The following is a 22,404-nucleotide window of genomic DNA, read 5'->3' as shown; positions in this document are numbered from 1 at the left end:
GGTTTATTAAACACGGATATTCTGCACAGATCTAAAGTCAAAAATCACATTACGCCTGAGCTAAAAACTTGCGGTAATCATCCTCCCCAACAATTTCAGTTCACTCATTCGAGTAATTATACGGGCAAACCCTCTCATTTGTGGTTGGATCTTATTTTTCGAAATAAAACAGTTACTATCATAATTTTTATCATTTATCTTGTTAAGCTCATATTCTGGGAATCACCGAGCAGGAACACCGTTTACCCAAGCAGATATTATGTCAAGAACATGACAACATAGTTCCAATTTTTTTAAATTCACCATATTCGACCCATATGTACAAAATAATTTTCATACAGTCTAGCATAATGTTACCATATACGCCTATATCCATGTTGAGCTTGAGATGCTGATAATTTGGAAAAGCAGAAGATAACATAATCTGATGTCCATAAGTAGCAAATGTGCTTTTGTATACGCATCTATCACGACCGATTGTCAGGGTATCAAAAGTTAACGATGTGAACTCCAATGTCATTTTTACATAAAAGTTACGGGGACAACTTAAAGAAATACCAAAATAACTCAGGTGACTGGCTACATTTGGGTCTTATGCAGACACATGTTTGTTATGTAGATAATCGACCATCGCCTGCTTGGATCCTCAAAGGATCAACCTCTTGGGATTGAAACTTCTCAAGTAAGACATTACACTTGTTTATGGTACATGCATCTAGAAGCCCATGATTCCACAACTTGATCAAAAATAATCTCCAGCACCTGCAACATCAAAACGTACTTTACTTTGCAAGAGGAGCTAAAAAAAAGATTGCAGGTTATGTGATTCAAAGTTGAGCCTCAATCATGTTAAACAACTAACAGGATCAGATGATGAATTATTTGACATGGCACCATAGCTAAAGCTGGTCTTGTTGCATATTAAAAGGTGGTAAAACCAAATAGAAAGCTGTTTTGTCTTTCCTCAAACATAACTCCTTTAGTTAAATCGCTACAAAATTTTTCATTTGGTGTGCCTTGTGAAAGTGGACTAGACTGACAAAACATGTAAAAGATTTAACTGCAAGTCACAATAATACAATATCATATAAAAGTGCCTCGCATATCTAGATGAATATATATCAGTTATAATCACAAACTAAAACATTTCAACCACAATATATTAATAAATAACATTACCTTTTCATCATCATAACATATTTAAACATTCTAATGGAAACATATGTTTTCGGCTCAATTGTTAATATATATTTTAAAGGGCCTAACTATTAAGAACTTATTCAACAAGTTAAATAAAAAAAATTATTTAACACCCAATAAAAAAATATACTAACCCAAACACGTCTAAATTATTTAAAAAATCAATTTAATTAAAAAATGCATATTATTCTAATACAATTTCATCTTCACAATAAAAGTAAATATTAGAATATATGTAATTAAATAACATATATTATAAGTCACCCGTGCATGACACGGGTTATAAGCTAGTAACTGATAAATTTGTCAAGTCAAAATCTCAATAAGTAGACCGTATCCCCAGCAGTAATCATACCAGAAGTCTTACCACAGATATTCCAGTATCTACTAAACCCATAATTAAAGGCAAAGCTAGAACTCAGAAGTACATGTTATGGTCCTTACAGATAAGGACTCTGAATCAAACATACAAATCAAGAGACAGGTTATATTTAAGTAGCATAGATATCGAGTTCTATAAAATAATTAGGGTCTGCCTCTGCAACAATTTCATTGTCAATGCATATATGAGATGCACGAAGTTAATGCAAAGACAAAATAACAAGAAGAACAGAAGATATCTACGGGACAAGCACAGAAAGGTCATGGAGTGTACCAAAGAAGAGCTGGTGCCAGTATGAAATCTTTTCCATGCAAATTTGTAAATGCTTGGCATGCCCATGGAATATGACTATCTGCCAGTACTCTGCAACATTTACAACTATAAAATTTAGACGGGAGGATAAACTTATGCCCAGATTTGCAGCCTTAGTTCAACAAAATGGCTCAATGACCAACTTTCTAGATCTCCTTTTGGTAATAAGAGGCCGAGGGCTCAAGCAGCAGGGGGGCCAAGTGTGTGGGCATAAAAACCATAACAAGGGATTAGTCCTAAACCTCATCGATTCAATTTAAACTCTAAACCTTAATACGGTCTAAAATATACATCAAAGAAAATATAAATGTGAATCGACCCCCCCCCCCCCCCCCCCCCCCCCCCCCCCCCGGCCAAGCACAATAACTAAAATTACTCTAGTAACTCCATTGTTTAATATACACAACTACAACCAAAAAAATCATGACCAGAACTTTTTTGTGAAAAAAGGCAAAATGTCACGGTAAAATTTTTTGCAGCCAATAAATAACATTTGCTTACATGTCAGCGGATACTTTGTAAAGTTTGGTAAATGAAAGATAATGATAAAGTAGGAAACAATAAGATGAAGCCAAAGTTAGATAATACCGTTGCTTTCTTATGAACGAGTTCCAGAGATGCATCATATGTTTCTCATCTTTGGTAACATCGACAAAATCATCTAGCATCTGAAAATTTTAACCACAATTGACAAACCAGAAACATGTTAAACAGAACAAGACTAGCTCTGATTAATATCAATAGGTTATCCATAAATCCAATATTAATTTGTAAAGTAAATCTAAAACAGTTTTTAGAAAACAAAAAATAAAAATGCTGACTGATTTACTTCAGTTAAGTTCATGATTCCAGGAAACACACTAAATCAATCTAAAAAAAAATACTTGACCAAATATAATACCTCTCCTAAACAAGCAATAATATTTTGAAAAGATAAATAACCACATTGAATACCACAGAAACTAAAGTTTTTATAACTTACCCTTCTGTCCTCGAGATCTGCAACATCATCATCAACCTCATCTTCACTGTCTCTGTCTGATAAAACTTGCTCCAATGCCATAGGCTTCATCCACATGAAAAAAGGTTCCCAACTTGGTGATTATGATCCATGAAATTTATATTTACAAGAAATTGAAAGGCAAAAGACGGATGAAATTTTTCAATCTTCCCGCAAGGTAATTATTTTTGGGACTGAGTGATTACAACTAATTTTAAGATACAAGTTGGAAACGATGTTGACAAACAGATGAACATAAGATCCAGTAGCTGGCAGATCTGTGAATGTACATGCATTGAATGACGTTTAACTGTATTATCCTTCAAGTGCTATACTGATATAACCAGAAACGCACAAACCGACCATTCTACCGATTCATATCTACAATGTTGCTTGAAATTTGTTCACACAAAAAATGTACTCTAAAAGCTCCGAAAGATGTACATCAACTCAACAAAGCAAGTTTTGACAGAATCATGCATAGGCAGGCACGGCATAGCCACAAATATATTATTTCGAGCTACAGAATGCAAAGATTGAATTGCAAACAGAAGGCAAAACTAAATGCAGACTAAACTATATAATATTACTAAGATTGAATAATATATAATGATATCAAATAAGTTCAAACAGAAACTAATGAGACATTATCTTATCATCATGATAGCACTAACATCCGATGATAGAAGGGTTTTCTGCCAACTGAAATTGTCACAAGCATGTGTGATGTACATCAGTATTTGTAATTGATTATAAGTAGTATAGACAATTATACACTTTTAATGACATATTACAATAATATCAATGTCATTTGCATGACTAATAGAATTATTAGAGCTACAACTTTTAAATAAACTGAGGCTAACGAAACATATACAAAAATTCATGCAGAGATGGCGAAAAGAGAGGGGGCCATATAATATTGTAGTACAATACTAGCAAGTACCTGAGCCCGGTGTGAATGAAAGAACTGTTTCTTTTGCAGCAGAGTTCGACTGGGGAAAAAACCATAAACATCTTAGTCAAATGAAGCCACCGAAACTATATACATAGTCTGGACAACAGATTAAACAGTAAATTCATGAACTGGACCATCTTAATACAAAGGTATTTAAATGTCAACCATGTATTATACACCCTTTTAAGTATTTAAATATAATTTTAAAAAAATTAAGAAATGGCAACCGAAATGACCTGGAACACGGTTCAAACAAACAAAAAAAGCAACCTGACAAGCTACGAGAAGACCTCTAAGATCTTATAAATCGTCGACCAAAATAATGATTCAAGCTGACTACTGGAGTGACAGAGCTTTTGATATGTTTTCCAATTGTGAAGACCTACTGATTGTTGACAACCTAGATTTCGTAGATTGCTGAAGCAAGAATGACACTATGGAAAGATTCTTCGGACAATATTGTTTTGCTTATTGTACGGCAAACAGATATAGTATAAAGTCCAGAAAGAAAGGTGACTGCTGATCACCCTTGTGCTTATTTGGAATACAGTCCTGAAGTTAATTTCCACTCTTGTCGCCAAGATTTACAGAGAAATGATAATGCACCTACTTCGGTTATTAATAGTATATATCAAACTTTGACCCTAGATAGTCATGTCAAGTAAATTTGAGGGACCGTGATGATTCACAAGCCAATTACTTGCATGACATTAGACAGTCAGCTGTACAAGTAGAAAACCTTTTAATCCTAATAAGGGTACCATTGTACCAATTAGTTACCCACTTAATGCTTTGACTACTATCACTATGTACAGAACTACAGATACTGATCACACATAATAAATCAGCTATTTAAATAGTCCTGAAAAGTAATACTTCGCACTATACCAAAAAAAGAACAGTATTAAGTGCATTTTCTCAACATACTTTCTTGGGTCAGAGCGCTCAGATGATAACTTTCTAGACTTTGCAGATTGTGGTGCAGAAAAAAGTGCAAGGTTGCTTCCTGGAGCAGATTGGGCACATTCAAGATCTGCATATGAATGAGCTGTGGCACTTGAGCATCCTGTCGCATTATTAAGGCTAGATGTATTGTGTTCTAGATATTCGAGGGCACCTGATAGGACCCAAAAACATGCACCATATATTAGGTCATCATTACTGTGGCCGGAATCAATATCTAAAAATAATGTTAAATACTGGTATGAGGGGAATCAAAATCTTGGTTATGTTAGATATACTTTCTTCCTCAACTGGAAGCTTACACGCAGAGTGAACAACTTGGTGGAACACTAATTTTAATATAAAATAAAGTATGATGGATTTTTCATCATATGTTCATTCCCTTCATATTGAAGGGGTTTAGCTGGTTAATTTGAAGAAAAACCTTACGTCTCATCTCTTTTTTAATTAAAACGATACATTTAATTTTAAATCACAATAAGCCCTTCTTTCCTATATTTTATTCTTTATCCATTCAAAACTAATTAAAATTTAGACATATCTGCAAGGCTTCACCTACTGATAGCTCTATCCTCTTGGAAATAAGAGGTTGAGGGTTCAAACCAGTAGGGTTGGAATGAGCTTGTTTATAGGTTTCTGTAATTGACATTTACCACAAAATTCAAGATAGATAAGAATTGATATTTTTCTCACAAGTCATAAGTGATGCATTATATGAAAACACTATGAAATATAACATCCACAAAGAAGAAACTTTAATGTTAAAATCAAAATTGCAGTTACAAACTGACTTGAAGGAATTGCAGATGAAAATAAATACACACCATTAACAGTGTCGCGATGTCCATTGATTGTGGAAGGCAACTCACCAGAATCTAAGACCAGTGCAGTCACATTTCTTGCACCTTGACCATGGTTCTTTGTTTTTCTGCGTTTAAATGACTTCGAGCTGTTCACACAATTCACTTATGTTAAAAAAAATATCAATGTAAGACTGATCAGAACTACATTACACAATGACACACACGCACACACACACACGCACACACACGAGAGAGAGAGAGAGAGAGAGAGAGAGAGAGAGAGAGAGAGAGTTACCACAATATGAATGTTTCTCGCTTAGGATCAACACTGCTTTTCATCTGGTTGGAAAATCAAGAAAAAGTATCACTAGCATAATGAACTAAACCCCATTAACCCAAAACAAGTAGGTGATAGAGTTATTGAGTAAAGAGAGAGCATGTTTCTAGATAGATGTAGCAGATATGTTTCTCATGGGATCTCATTGTGACATTGTTGTTTTGGTAAATAACAAACTACAATGTTTGCCAGTCTGCTACTGTCCGATTAACAAGATATTTTTGCCGTGGTCTCAGTACAAAATGGTGTATATGCCTTAATATACAACTAAAGGTGTGCTAATAAATAGCTTTACATGAATAAGAATCCTGGACCCATCAAATATCAGTGGCAAAACATTATACAAACATTCAAAAAACTAACCTCAGAATTGCATAAAGAATCAGTATCTACAGTAACATCAACGGCTTGACATTCCTCTGTTACCTGTCAAAAAGTGAATAGAATTGAAGTGTATTCACTAAACAAACAACTAATCAAAAGTCACTGATGAGGTTACCAACCAAAAATTCATAGTTGAATAGATCATGGGATGCGAGCAAGTGATGTTTCAGACCCTAAAAGAAAATGAAGCAAGTATATAAGAATTATTCCAAAAAAAAAAAAACTAATTAAATATTCGCACAGGTAATTCAGGTCTACCTCATAGCTTGCACCTTTCACTAAGCAGAAGGCACAGGTGAAGTCTTCAGTCACTACAAAATTGATATTTATAAGCACATCTTGAGTCTATGTGATTACACAGCATATTAACAACTGCCAGAAGTTTTCAGAGAAAAAAAAAACATGCTCCATACCACTTAAAACATGTGTATGTCTGTGTGTGCGTGTGTGTGTTGAAAAGATTGAAGTAATTCTTGTAAGCATCAGTTAAAAAGTTTATAAACCACCTAACTCCTCTGTTGTAGGTGAAGATGAGCTGCCCAGGAGTAGTTAATTCAATTCAGGTTTAACAAACATATGACATGAATATGGGAGAGGAACTATAATGAAGCAGCATGCTATACGAGGATATGACTCTAACCAAGTCTAGGCATCATTTTAGTAGTCAAGCCTTATAACCAGAGGGAGTTTATTATGAAGTTAAGTTTCAATTAGCATCATTTAACCATATTCTCCTAATAATGGCTAGTCAATGTGTAATTATATAATAGTGAGTGTTTAACTTAGTACTTCATTCTACACTATATCACCATCTTAAATTATGATTTCTTTAAACCAAAATGGTTTATAAACAACATGTTTTTATTTACATTTTTGTGTTAGAAAGTATCCAAAGTAAAAGTACCATCACCTAAACCATCCCACTTTAAAATGTACTATATTACTGCTTTTTTCCTAATATTATTATGTGATATACAAGTTAAAACATTGATAGTCCAGGCTAAGAAAACCCCCATAAGTTAGATATACATATATATACAAACACAGTGAGTATACAAACTAATAACTCTAATTCTATTCTCCCATAATAAACTTTAACCAAATTCCATATATAAAAGAACCGGTATTATTTAGATGGGAGAATCAAATCACCTTGCCTTCTAGAGTGATACATCATCAAAGAGAAGAGTTTAAACAAGAACTACAAACACGCACATATTAAATTATTTCAATTTGTTGCAGTACAACTCTCATATAATTTTTATATGTTCTATGCATAACACTTCCTGTTGAAGATTTTCTCCACCAGTGGTGTATCAATAGGATTAGGAAACATGAGGAGACAGATGTTAAATAAATTACCTTCAGTTCTCTGCAGTTTGTTGAAGTGATACTTGTAATTGAATATCACGTTTCCATTTCTTAACCTAGAAAAGAAAGAAAGAGATAACACAGATTAACTGACTCGTATACATATATTCCTAGACCATGTTCAAAAGCAAACGAATAAGAAAATGGTAAAAACCGGCAGAACATCACATCAATCAAAAAGATGATAAATTAATATAAACAAAAATGTTACCGGGCAAGATGAGACTCTGAATGGCCATAGTTCGATGAATTGTACGGATTTCTGTCTTTTGTCCAGATCTCCTCTGCGCAACCACTGACAGGGACTTGCAGGGGCACACTCTTCAGTAGGTCAAATTTAAGGATGCAAAGTTCATAAGAATAACAATTTTAATTAGTGAACAGAGATATTAAATAAATGCCCAATTATAATGGCAAGCAAACATACCACAACCCCAGAGTCAGATGGATCCTGAATAGATATACATTTTTTGCCTTCCAATGTCACTAGCTGCAAATAGCACATAACGAGGATTAACTTTCAGTAACTAAAATGGTATAAATTGAATGATAAAAAAAAGGTAAATACCTAGCAATATAAGGCAGAGGGGTTTTTACGATTTTTTCGCATTGACAACAGTAGGTTAGGAACATTTTAGAACCGCAATGTAAGAGTTTTTTCTATATATTCTAATTACAGCATTTTCACAAGTTTCCTAATGTCATGGCAACAAAAGCAAATAATAATCTAATATGGATCCTTAGCACAAAATAAATCAACAACGATTCTTTCCCATATGGAGCTTGGGAATATGCACAATGAAAATAATAAATTTTGACTATAACATCATTGCTTAATACAGAGCTAATTGCACCTTATATCCTCATACTTAACCCTAATATCATATTATGTCACTTAGCTTTACAACTGAACTATGGCATCTCTCATAACATTTCACTCTAGAAAAGCTTGACATCATGAATAGCATAATACCATAAAGAGAACAAGGACATATATGTAATCATGACCCTACAATGAATAGATACGGAAAAGGAACAGCTACAAAAACAAGTAGAAAACATGCAGTACGCATGACCTGCTTTCTAGTGAAAAAGTTACAACCCACTTTCCTCCAGTCATCTTGTTATAGTCAAAGTCCTCAAATGCAGACACCAAAACTTGATCACCGTATCAAAATCTTTACGACTGTAGTATTTATAACTAACGAGCCTCACGAACACAACTTCATGTCACTTATCCTTATTCACCTTTTCTACTTCGAGTAATCAATTATTAATTGTTGCTCAAAAGTCTCAAATCCCAATCCAGTTTTGTCGTTAACATAGCTCCTTCGCTTACTCATCCTTCTATGTACATATAGTGTATTTAATCTGGTCACTGATAACAACATACATGTGTGTGTGTGTGAGAGAGAGGGAGAGGAGATAGGGAGGGAAGAGGGGGGGGGGGGGGGGGGGTAGAGTGGAAAAGGGGAGGAAGGGTTTAAGCCTCCATAGGAGAAAAACGCCTTGTGTGAGATCAATTATCGAAAGAAAAATTAGAAATTATATGGCAGAAAAGTACCACACACAACATCTTTCAGTTCCAAGCCAATAACATTAAATCATTTCAAAGGGCAGGGTAATTCTGTATTAAGAAGTGATAAGAATACCTTCAGAGCACGAGGGTTCAGGTCAACAGTCGTCAACATAACAGCTCTTTCCCTTCCGTTTGATCTAAGAGATTCTTTCCATGAATTGAACAGTCGAAGTAAAGGAATTTCACCAACCAGGGCATTGCCTCCAGTACCTGCTACACGGCATATAAAACAATATAAACAACTAGAGAAAGCATGTATATGTGCTCATACATTAGATATCGGACAGGGAAAAGAACTTCAGGACAGGAAGATAAGAATGAAGATGAGAAAATAATATATTAAATCTGCATTTACTACAACCATATCCTGGTGTCTGAAAAACAATAATAATGAGATTCTAGGTTCCCATATTATCAACATAGACATACATCTTTAAGTGCTTTGTCGTAGTCATTTAATTATTTCCTAACAAACTGTGAAAGATCCAACTGGGCTGACTGTATGTACGCTAGGTGTCTATTTAAACCAAAAGGACCCCCAAAAGGAGTGAGATCCAAAATAGGCACTCAATGTATCAATTAAAGCAGATGGAGAACATCTGGGTATACTCTTCTTTCAGGAACAATCGGCAATGGAGTAAACTCTTTAACTTTAAAATCCTGTACTTCCCCCAAAAGAGCAGAAACAACAACCATCTAATATCTATGAAAAGTCTTAGCACTTCGACTTCAGATTCACATCACCAGCAATTCTTATATACTTCCAATACTAACCACCCCTAGGTCTGTCATAATCTTTGATTGCACTAATTCTTGTGAGTTGGTGCTTTAAAAAAAATAATCAAAAGTTCTATATAGAATCTTGAACAAAAAAAATTCAAAACTTAAGCTCCGAAATGATGCATCTTACATGGAAAAGATGGCATATCTATGTTGTTCATGGTAGAATCATTGTCAGAGATAACATTTCCTGCTTAAAAAAGAAATAAAGACATATAAACAAATCATCAGCGAGCATTACAATTTAAAATGTCATTGAATACTATGGAGTACTACATACCACAGCTGATCAACAGCACAAAAAATGCATTATCATCAATGATAGCAGAGAGCTTTTCCATTTCAGGAAGAATAAAATATACATGAGACTGATTCAAGTTCTCACTTCCCATGTAATTGCTCAATACACCCATCCGACTGTAGTGATATACATCAGAACTCTGTGTTTTGGACTGACATTAAGCAGAAAACAGAGTCAATAAAATTATAGGAACTACTATGGGTCAAGCAATCATTAAGCACATTAGTACCTGTGTATCCTGGATATCAAAAAGTGGTTTTGCCAACAATACATAGACTGGGAATAAACTCTGAGGTTGCGACCCAAGGACTGTACTTCCTGTTAGGGATATTGCCATTTTTAACCTACAAAAACAGAACAAAACCACCGAATATCAAATTCAGAAAGGCACTCGAGCACCTGAAATCACTATAAGGGAATATCCCACTGAACTAACGAAGTTACTGATCTGTTTAAATAAAATATTACTACAAAAGTACACCCTGTTACCTCCGGTTTTTTGCTTGCATTTTGTACCGCAAGCATCGTTGGAGAAATCTTGGCTGCATAAAAATGTACTAAAAGTTAAAAATATATAAAAAATTAACACTTGTCAACAAATTTTTTTCCGACTTGAATCATGAATGGTGTATTTCTAAGCCATCCCCAAACTGTGAACTTTATGTATGAGGGTGTGCACTAAGCCACTAATATTACCCAGACCCGGCTACATGTGTGACATGTCCAAAATCGATTGTGTCCGTCAGAGTCATCAATATTTTAGAAAATCATGCATGTTTCTAAAATTGCATGTTTTTAGTCCAAACTGAAGTGTTCGAACATTCATACTCATGTCCAAGCGTCCACCCACATAGGTACTAAAAGTGAAGCAAGGATTTGGTCTTATTATATAAACATCCTCAGCATTTAATACAATAACTAAATTCACATAGCCATCAAAGGACAGATATAAAAGAAACTTTAAGCCCCAGGACAATTCATTGTACACTAAATGCCATTACATCAGAATAAAAAGAAAAAAGAAATGGAAATGAAGACCTTATCGATAGCACGGCGCTGAAGAATGTTGTACAATTCTACAGGTTTGCAGTAAAGTGAGAGGCTTGCTTCTGCTGCAGCTGCTTCTTCTGGAGACAAATGCGGTTGAGAATCTTGGCGACACATTTGATCTTCAACTCTTGAATTGCTGAAAAAGTATGCAGCTCATACTCAGCTCCATCGCAGTAAAACATAAATGTGTGGAAGTCAAAGAAATCACCAAAAGAATCTAACACTTCTTGTTAACTCGGTCTGACATGTACATGTGCTATATGTGTTTAATAATAAAAACCAGAGTGATGGAGGCTGGTGGATCCCATGGCATAATTAGCATGCCAAATGTAATAATGGATTATATATTTTATTTATGCTGCGTTAAATTGGAACAGTCACAATTCTAGAGAATATAGATGAACCAGGAAATATCAAAGACAATTGTGCAACCTCGTTAATTCTGCTACAAAACAATATGTTATGTTGAACATATATGTCTGTATTATAGTTGCTACACTTAAAATACAAAAGTTAAATTGCATCTTCACATATAGTTGACAGAACTGCGAAGTCAATTACCGCTCACTGTTATACTGATGTTCTGTCCAGATTCCAATAAAGAAAACTTTAACACAATCATTTTGATCTAACTGAAACAAACCTAGACACACCTGTGTCGTTTCATTGATAAACAAACACAAAGAGATTCATCCAAGTGACTGCTTTTGGGGAACGATGGATGCTTTCACACCATAACAGAAATACTGAATTGTACACGAGTAAGAAAAGGTAGGAGTAGGTTGCCTGAAATAAAAGGGGACATACATATAAGGATCCAAAGGTCTGCCTGGCATTCTTCTCACAGGTACATATGTAACTCCATTAAGATGGCATCCTCTGCAAGAATAAAAGATTTAACCCACTGGACCTGCAAGACAATAACTAGATTATTAATGCTCCTACTTTTCTCTTTCCTCTCGAGGAGGTGGTACACACATAGCAAGAAAAGCTCACCCACAAAGTAGATATATACTGATATACAATTATACATTACATATATGAAAAATAATTTTATCAACACCAGTCACCACAATTAGTGAAGCTTACATATTGTAAAGCTCATGACCGATGTGCAGCTAATCTAACCTTCTTACCCGGGTTACATCAACCATATAGATGAGAGCTGATAGATAGTTTATACATTATAATACATTCATTTTGACATAACCAACCCCCAATCTATGTAAAGTTCATCTTGACTTGTAGTGAGATATATTTTACATTACATGTTACCTCTATAGTAATATTACATTCATATCTAATAATATATGTAAAAAAGAAGACAAATATTCTCTTCGAGCACAAAAATTAAATTGCACAAACTTAAAATCATATGCACCTAAAATGCAAGCAATGTGTACCATACTTAAATAGTTAAATGATAGTTGTTATAGATTAGCAAAGATCAACAGGCAAGTCTAGCACACAGAAGTGAATAATGGATATTTTGCAAGAACTGGGAAGTATAATTCTTTAGTAACAAATTGAAATTTCAAGTCTTGAGTTTTAACTTTAAATTCGTAGTGTAATAAATACTTGAAACAATTCAATAGCTCATTAATCAATCTGAGACAATAAAAGTTCTAAAAAGAAACAAAAGCCCTTGACATAGAAAACATAGATACAATAGAAGGTATATACAGAAACCCATGATAAAAAAAATTGTAAAGGATTCGTATGGAATTAGCCGGAAAACATTAAAAGATTCCTAAGAAGGTTGACCATAATTTAAAGGATGAGAGAGTTTCAAAGCGTCCAGATGGACTGTTGGGCAGGTATATAACTGAGAGAGGACTCAAGCAGCGAATCGAGTTGGGAGTAAAATGCGATCAACACCAAATCAAAGCTAAAAACGAACTTTTATACAAAATCACAACAGAAGATTCACCTATGCAGACCCCTATGTTCTTCCCCCAAATTAGATCTGGAAGATCCACAAATCACGCTTTGATAGAGAAATGTTTAGATCGTATTACATCAAACATAAAGTGCATCTAAATAGAGAAAGAAAAATTACCTGGTGATCAAAATTCTAGTTTGACCTAAAACCCCAAAAAACTTAGAGATCCTGCAACAGCAAGAGAGGTATAAAGTTGACACTGGTGACAACTCAATTCTCAAACCCAAGCTCACATATACACGCCCAAACTATTAACTTCTATAATATTTTAGAACTGAAGTTCGACCGTGTTGGGCCTTGTTATTTTCATAGTATTGGGCCTCAGCCCCAAGCTTTGAGCAAGTTGGTAAGGCATTAATATAGACTAGTAGGCCCTTTCACTCCATAACACAACTTTATCCAATTATGTTTTCAATCATTATATTATATGGGTAGCTCCTTATAAAACATTTCTACATCTAAATTTTTCCTGCTTATTAAATATTAATTATTTAACACAGTCTTGATACTAATAAATAGTTACCAAAATCTAATGGCGACACAATCATAATTCTACTAGTACCAAAACTTAGTGTGATAAATACTTACTAAAAATATTATTCGATTATTTACCAATTTGAGAAATCATTATTTCTCAGAAAAAAAAAAAAAAGAATCTCTTGATATATAATATGGTGATAGAATGAGTGTACATTAAGCATAAATAAGAAAGCAAATAAAAACAAAACCAAGGAATTTGGTATAAATTTTGAAATAATGAAGGTTGACAGTAATTAAGAGAAAAGAAGGTTAAAACGTTAATATGCAATAAAAAGGTCTGTATGGATTTGCACACTTGACACCTTACTTGTATCATTCTTGTAAACTGAACATGACAAGTAAGGGACTGCAGTCCATTATAGACTAATTATTTTAATGACAAGTGAACTAGTTTAAGTTAAAACAGATGCGCTGTCATATACCAAAAAATATTTTATCCAAGTACATGTACGTACAGATGTGCTATCATCTATGTTAACCCGACTCTTCATTTTGCCTCGAGTATCCGTGGCAGACACTCGACCCTCGGACATGCCCAAATGGGTATGGAGTCCTATGGACACTCCGACACTTATTATAGGCCAAAAACATGTAAAATTTTCAATATATTGCCGAGTCCGACACTCTAACACATATCCATGTGGGACACTTTTAGCCAAGTCCGTGTAACATAGGTACCATATACCAAACAATATTGTATCCAAATACATATATGTAAATCTATACATTGAGAGAAAGAGGGAGAAAGTTCAAGTAGCACAAAAAATTTAGAGTGAAGATTCAATAAGCACCAAATTAAAGCTAAGAACAAAATTCTATTTAAGAAATCACAGACTTAACTCTATGGAATAACAAGAAGACAGTCGCCAATCAATCACAACCCTAATTTGACCCTCGAACAAAAAAAAAAGGAAAGAAAATTAAAAATTATATATAGAGAGAGATCCTGCGAAACAAGTCTTAAGCAGCAGCTGGTAACAACTCAGTATTCAAATTAGTTTTCTGGATATATCTGGGCACTAGTATAGATACACCCAAACTCAATAATAAGTTAAATTGCAGCACCGTGATAGAGTTAGAAGTTAATACTCAACTGGCAAACACTATAGTAAGCTATGTTGTCTCCTGGACGACGTTAAAATAACAGTTGGTCACTTTTGACTTGTGCATTTTCATATTTATATTTTTTTAGAGAGATTGCCCAAGTCCAGTCTAAAGTTGTTGGCCACGAATCGCCTATTTCATAATTATCTTCTTTTTGGATCATCATTTTTTACGTTACTAGAATTGCTTAAAACAAATCACTATTGTATCTGACATGGTTCAACCACAATTTAACACAAGTGAACCAGTTAGCAGTTGCATGGCACGAGCCGCAAATTATGTAAGTTGTAACACACTAACACTGATCATTATTTAACCTATTCATTGGTTGTAAGTTGTAAAGCACTAGCACTGATCAGTTTTTAACCTATTCAATGGAAATAACAAATTACAATTTACAACTCACAAAGATTTAACTTACCAACATATTTATACATAACACATCCAATAAAATGATCAATTCTTATTAAGATTTAAAGATAGATTCTAGATTATAAGCCGGTAAACATTTAATACAAATGTCTAGTAAGTAACTAATAAACAAATATATATTCAAAGTTTTATGGCTCGTAAATGCTTAGCACATTGCTTGTTTAATTTTCTTCGACTGAGTTAATTTGTTCCTTGTAATATTGATGTAGGACTAGTATTGATGCAGGCAAGGAAAACAATACACAGACAGCTTAATATAAAGAAATCTTGTACATAATAAGCACATAAAATTAAGGGTGAGACATACAATTAGTGGATTTTGATAATAAAAAATTACATCTCCTTCAATTGTAAAACCCTCATTTGACCAAGTAAAATCCTAGTAAGGAAACCCGTCCTTTTATTCGTCTAAAACTATAAACCACAATATTCCTAAAAATCTATTGATATAATATTATCATACTTAATAAATTAAAATTAACCTCTTTCCCGAAACAAAATTATAAATCTTAATATTTAAATTCTCTGCTCTTCAAAATTCCCCTCTCCATGAAAAGAGCTTGTCCACGAGTTCTATAAATTTAATTATCACCACACAAAGATATGCCTAGCTTAAGATATTGCACCTAGTGCAAAGAACACAGTCACAGGTTTTAAAATTATCTTTTGGGCAGTTAACATATTCACTAGTTCGCTCCTAAATATATTCAGCACAAGCTATCTATAATTTACAAACATTTAATCATTTAACAAAACTTTATAAGAGATTTAGCAATTTCTTGCCGTATATAATAGTTCTGCCAACTTGGTTTATTCTTACTATATTTTTGTAGATTGTCATCATGAATTATAGCTTACACATCTAAACCCGTGCGGGGATCGATATTGAATATTTAGGGAGATATAATTTGGGTTAAATATCTATTTGGTCATTGAAGTGGGTTTAATATATCAAGTTGGTCACTGAACTGAAAACGTTATCAACTAAAGTCATCATAAATATCAAACAAGTACCTCGAAATATGAGTTCAAGCAGTAAAAATATTATTTACAGAGTTTTACACATTATTTTTAAATGTTACCACAAACAACTAATATGTTATGACTTCTAGTATTTATAATAATATATTTAGATTTTATCAAGTTATTTAAATAACTTGATAAATATTATTTATCAAGGTTAAATATGTATTATCACTATTATATTGAGACCAAATATATGTAGCTCAAATATATATATATATTTATTATGGGTTATTAATTAACCGAGGTTTTACTGTATATCAATTTTAATACAATGGACTTCTTCAACAACTCAAATTTTTTCCACAATCAAAAGTTTAAAACTTTTCTTATGGGTCATTTTTGCTTTGCTTAGGCACTGATATTGCCCACAGCAAATGATAATTCATCATACGCACATGGGTTATTAAACAGATAGTCGGCAAGCCACAAAAAATAGTATGTGTAGAGAAAGTAAGTCGAAGAGGCAGGTAAGTAAGGTATGTGATGTAGGGCAATTAAACAAAGCAAAGATTAATACACAAACCAGCTCAGTTACTATTACTGTCATCAGGTTATATAATTTGGTAAGATAAATGACCTAAATCTGCTGAAATTCCTGACCTACCCTATGGAGAGTGTAGCCTTTGTAGGTATCCGGGCTCCCTTAATCATCTTACATAAGTAAGCTCAAGCAGCATTAACCTAAATATGTGAACACGTTTTTCCCTTAACTGACATATTAGGCTATTCGTAACCTAAATAAAAATATCTGCACTAATATCAACTTTAAGTCATTGACATAGGACCGCCACCTTGAACCCGAATCATCGTAATTCTATGCCTGACACCATACCAACTAATCAACACATATTTTCACCCAATTTTCCTAATTAATTCATTGCATTTCACTCTATTTCTTCAAAAAGATACTCAAGCCAAAAGTTTATACATCCCATAATCAACTACTCCCTCCGTCCCTCAATGGGGACGGAGACACGGCACGAACTTTAATGCTCCTGTAAAGTGTAGTTGTGCAATTTATTTTTAAAATTTTCCTTTTTCTGAATTAAAGTTTGGATGTTAAATTTTATTCAGAAAAAAAAATCTCAAAAATAAGTTACGGAACTATATTTTATAAGAGTATTGAAATGCGTGTCGAGCAGTTGAAATTAAATGGCAAAGAGAGAGTAAACTAAAATGTAGCTGACACATATTACACCAAACTATACAAAAAGTACCTATTCACATACATACATAGGCTTTAATATATTTCCTGTTCCGCGCAACACAATTTAAACAAAATCTATATCGAACAATTATCGAAAACCAAACCCTAACATTAATCCTAAATAAGATCTGACGAATCGAAAAATAACATAGTATCAGGACAGCGATATGTATTGCATGAAAGTAAATAGCGAGAGAGTTACCTGGTAATCGAAACCCTAGGTTCACCTAGAGCTTCACGGAAGCAGAAGATGCAGCTGATTACAACTCTATTATCGGACTGGTTTCTGGAATGCTCCTCAATTTGTTAGAATAGATACAAACCAGACCCAATTTTTTAGACTTTAATTTAATTACTGCATCGAATGTGAATTATGTGAGTGTGCGTCTCCGTCTGTATTTATAACAGGGAACCGGGTTTTTTCTGACTTTATTCGGCATATAATTTTGGTAGTTTATGATTCAAAATAATTTTTCGAGTTTCGTATAATTGGTAAATTTTGGATTTTTTGCGCCTTTGCTTATTTAAATTTTTTTAACGTAATTCAAATATGGCGCTCATTCCGCTTGTTTGATTAGATTGATGTCCTTTTTAGTGAGTTTTTCCAATTGCCGAGATAATAAGTAAATAATTATTGTATTTTCAAAAAAAAATATGTTTGTGAAAAATAATATAATAATGTCAATTATAAATTTCAAATAACATGTCAAATTAATAATTACTTTTAAACTTAAATATTTGATAAACAATATAATTTAATTTCAGAACTTAAATATTTGATTAAACCGTGTAACTTAATTTTATTATGGTACAAAATAATGTTAACCCCCGGTCTCCTGCAATGAGTTTTCATATCACATGGTCCAAAATTCCTTTCTTTTCCGACTCTTAAACTTTTGAGAGGAAAACATATGCATAAATTTGAACATAAAAAACCATGTTGAAATTATTCATCTTCCACTGTCATGGACACGCACAGAAGATACCTGGTACTCTGAATAGATATGCAAACAAACATCCAAGTTAACTTTAGAGCAAGAAAAAACTGCTAGCATGAAATTTATATACAAGTTGGATTATTCTCATAACACAGTGAAATTGTAAGTTGTAACTAAACTCTAATAGACCTAGCAAATCGATGACATGTAGCCTGGAAAAGACAATCTTCACAAAACGATGGGATGTCTGCGGTAAAACCATTCACTACATCAAAAATGTCTGCGGTAAAACCATTCACTACATCAAAAAGAAGCGTTTAAAAGAGACAATAAAAACGAATCTTCACATTAATTTTGTAACAAATAAATGCTTAGATGACACATCACAACTATATTCATAAACCAGGCTTACACTTATGAAAGACTGTTCTGTCTCCTTCGACAAGTTATTGAAAAATAAAAATCTGTCAATACATTCGTCCGCTACAATCAGGAGCACCACAGCAACAAGTTTTGGTCTTCACATTTCCATTCGCATCATAAACACTATCTATTTCATAGTTGTAATCAAAAGTCAACTCTTGTAAAGGAGGTATATCGCTGGTAGCGAATAGCATCACGTGAGGCATCCTCTTGTCACCGTGATCATAGAGGACATTTTGAGCATACAAGTTGGGTGAACAACTGTGATTGAGAAATCTTCCAACATTCCCATAAATACCTGCATCAATAGTATATTCATCATTCCCTCCTAAATTAAACAAATAATCATCACAATCACTTCTTTCCTCAGCTTGCGAGTCCTCTAGCAACTCCCCTACATATTCACAGATAAAACTTCCAGACGGTATAAAATCTCGTGACCGAAGGCCCCATCCCACTGACTCAGTCCTAAAGACCTCTAACTCAAACTTTATGCCAAGCTGGCTAACTCTATTATTGCAAGAAGGGGGGCATTTGCAAGATGGACCACACTCATAAATGATAGTCTTTTGTCTAAGGATCGCTCCATCTTCATTAAATGGTACTTTACCTCTATTTTTGACAACACAAGAACATTTGACACTATCGGAGCACCCGTCCATACACTGGCAACTTTTTGTCTTAGTAGAGGATTTTCTCAAGTGTGGATATACCATATTGGCTATATAATTAAAGACAGGAGGTATCGCATCATCAATGTCATTAACTAAGCGTATAGCTATCTTTTCTTTCCCATAAGAAATGTCATCTACCAATATAGGATTGCGAGGGACTTCAGCTTTTCCCAACGTGATCAATGTTTGACAATTTTCTGGCATGTTCAACGGGTTAGATCTTCCAATCTTGCTTAATATTCTTTTGCATTTTCTTGATCTTCTAGATATAGAAGAATTTGCTGAACTGCCCGATATTGTGGACGTTTCTGAACTCAAACTATTTACTGTAAGTTTTGGCTGACCTTTTATTCTGTTCAGTTGAAACATATAAATCAAATTCCCATGTCTCCCTTTCTCTTGCCAATACTTACTCACAACATATAAACCATCATAAGTAAATGTTGCTTCTTTCTCCCTCTTCTTGTCCCCGGCTCTAAACGACTTCCAAGCTCGATAACCTCGAACAACCCTTACTGGAGTTTCCGCATCCATGCTATTCTTTAAGGCAAGGTTACCTCGCTCAAGTTTCTGATCTTTAAGCTCCCTGTCTTTAATAGCTGGATTTCCTCCTTCACCAGAATAAGTTATAACATCTGGAAATTCCGTTTCATTAGCATAACGACCTGAGGCCACGATGCTGATAGCAATCTTTTTCCCATCAACCTCCATGGAATCTATACCAGCAGCAAACGGGTGATGCAAGCCAATGATAACAAGTTCTGCCCTACAGTGATATTTGTCCCCAATTTCAACACCTGGAACAGCTCCCAAGATTCGCCTATCCATATTAACCCACTTCCCTTGTTCCTTAACTTGCATTGCAGCTTCTACGTAAGTATATTGTGAAACCTTTTCTTTGCCTAGTAACAACTTTTGCAAGACCTGCTGGAACAGATTTAAAGTTTCCTTCACCTTTTTGCGAATTGGAGTTTCCTGGCCATCATGAGGAACAATGCTCATATTATTTAATTTTTTGTCAGCTAGAGTATCTCTGCCTTCCCCTTTACCATATAAAACAGATACCCTTTTAGCAAAATTCATTTTTGGCACACTACTTCTTTTAGGTTCGACTGGACAATTGTTAGAACCATCAGCCTTTGCTTTGAATCTACTAAGGGTAGCTATAGTAGGTGCACAATCAGAAACCCGTTTTCCTTGTTTCCTCAGAACAGATTTTGTACCTTGGGAGCACATCTTTGAACCATTAATTTCGCCATTTAAGTTGTGCCCAGTGCCTTTTTTGGGATCATCTATCATTATATAATCGCAGCTTTTGATGCTTTGAGCATTGTAACAAACCATCTCCTGACTATTCAAACTTGTTTCCGCCTCCTTGTAACAGATCATCTCCTGATTCTTCAAATTTGTTTCCGTCACATGCACCTTTTTATCCTTTTCAACTTCAGTACCCGTCCCAATTACAACTTCAATAGAGTCATTAAAATCACCTTTCATAATCCCTCCTTCGACATCTCTTGGAGATGCACTTTTATTCTCGGGCAAGTTTGTTTCCCTGTCATTGTAACAAACCATCCCCCAACTGTTCGAATTTCTTCCAGTTTCATCCACAGGCTTATCGATTTCAACATCATCTCCCTCCCCGTTTACATCCTCAACATAATCACTAACAGCATCTTCTATAATCTCCCCTTCTTCAACTTCTGTTGAGTGCTCACTCTTTCCAGATTCAGCAATACCCTTTCCACTTCCAACATTAACTTCACCCTCAATATCTTCTTCCACAATCTCTCCTTCTTCCACTTCACCGTCTATCGCTCTAGAACCTACAAAACGCTCAACTTCCCGACCACACTTTGTGCTGATCAAATCCTTACACTCGGAATTATATCCATTATCACATCCCGGATGATCTAAACACTCAACCTTTGCCCTTTTATTCGCTATTTCTACAATGCACTCTTCATCATAAACTCCACCAACACCGCAATATTTCCCTGAAGGTCTCCTTGTATCAACCTTTCTCCGCTTCGAGTCTGGCTTAAAATTTCTATCCTGCTTCACTAAAGAAACATCGCCATCTCTTACAGGGCTCATGACCATCAACACAATCACATATATGAACCCTGCGTCAATATAAAATTTAAACTAAAATTCAACTTAACTAGAGTAATCAATCTCGACAACTAAATAAAAATTAAATACACAATAGAATGTAAAAATGCACAATTAACAAACCCAAACATATATTTTACACGTTGAAAATAAAATTCAGAGAAATATATGTAAGGAAACTTACGATTCTTAGTGATTGGACAGGAAGATTTACTACAATTGACGTCAAATTGACCAAATTAAATTGACAGAGCATCTAAGTACGGATGCGAAACCCTAGTCTTTGCCCTAATTTTACAACGGCGAGAAGACTTGATGTTTTTCTATAACGGAACGGTGTAGCGGGATAGATTTTAAAGATTATTTACGTTAGAAAAATATTAGGATATGCTAAAAATATCCATTAGATTTTGTTGATATTTAATAAAAATAAGATGTTAAATAAATATCCATTTGCTTTAAATTCTAGATTGTTCTTAAAAAAATTCTTATGATAATGTTTAAAATAGAAAATTTTGGCGAGACTAAAACTTCAGAATCTGTTATCTATACTATACTCTTAAAACAAAAATATTAAATGTTT

At 34.1% G+C, this 22,404-nt stretch overlaps 2 protein-coding genes across 10 annotated transcripts; both read right to left on the bottom strand.

Moving 5' to 3' along the window:
• Positions 1-398: 398 nt before the first annotated feature.
• Positions 399-18,072, bottom strand: LOC108223706 (polycomb group protein EMBRYONIC FLOWER 2). 9 transcript variants are annotated; one of them, XM_064093620.1, is made up of 23 exons: positions 17,874-18,009; positions 13,480-13,530; positions 12,228-12,330; positions 11,409-11,556; positions 10,860-10,912; positions 10,600-10,714; positions 10,350-10,521; positions 10,200-10,262; positions 9,363-9,502; positions 8,138-8,200; positions 7,922-8,031; positions 7,702-7,766; positions 6,598-6,650; positions 6,459-6,512; positions 6,319-6,381; positions 5,914-5,957; positions 5,640-5,764; positions 4,780-4,969; positions 3,841-3,889; positions 2,877-2,960; positions 2,483-2,562; positions 1,856-1,945; positions 399-762 (listed from the first exon to the last, which is right to left on the bottom strand). In XM_064093620.1, the coding sequence occupies exons 3-23, from the start codon at positions 12,254-12,256 to the stop codon at positions 612-614; spliced, it is 1,941 nt and encodes a 646-aa protein (XP_063949690.1). In that variant the 5' UTR covers positions 12,257-12,330; positions 13,480-13,530; positions 17,874-18,009; the 3' UTR covers positions 399-611. The 9 variants fall into 9 exon arrangements, with proteins under 9 accessions (XP_063949690.1, XP_063949693.1, XP_063949691.1 ...); XM_064093623.1 differs by lacking the exon at positions 13,480-13,530 and having other exon boundaries at positions 9,363-9,499; positions 10,200-10,259; positions 17,874-18,072; XM_064093621.1 differs by lacking the exon at positions 13,480-13,530 and having other exon boundaries at positions 9,363-9,499; positions 17,874-18,044.
• An 862-nt stretch (positions 18,073-18,934) lies between these two features.
• Positions 18,935-22,183, bottom strand: LOC108224113 (histone-lysine N-methyltransferase, H3 lysine-9 specific SUVH5). Its single transcript, XM_017398670.2, has 2 exons — positions 22,006-22,183; positions 18,935-21,832 (listed from the first exon to the last, which is right to left on the bottom strand). Exon 2 carries the CDS (start codon positions 21,807-21,809, stop codon positions 19,077-19,079), a length of 2,733 nt encoding a protein of 910 aa, XP_017254159.2. The 5' UTR covers positions 21,810-21,832; positions 22,006-22,183; the 3' UTR covers positions 18,935-19,076.
• Between the last annotated feature and the right edge of the window lie 221 nt (positions 22,184-22,404).

The sequence above is a fragment of the Daucus carota genome, chromosome 5 (assembly GCF_001625215.2).
Source record: "Daucus carota subsp. sativus chromosome 5, DH1 v3.0, whole genome shotgun sequence".
NCBI classification, from domain to species: domain Eukaryota; kingdom Viridiplantae; phylum Streptophyta; class Magnoliopsida; order Apiales; family Apiaceae; genus Daucus; species Daucus carota.
The sequence above is the reverse complement of the archived record's forward strand: the minus strand, read 5'-3'. Positions and strand labels throughout refer to the sequence as shown.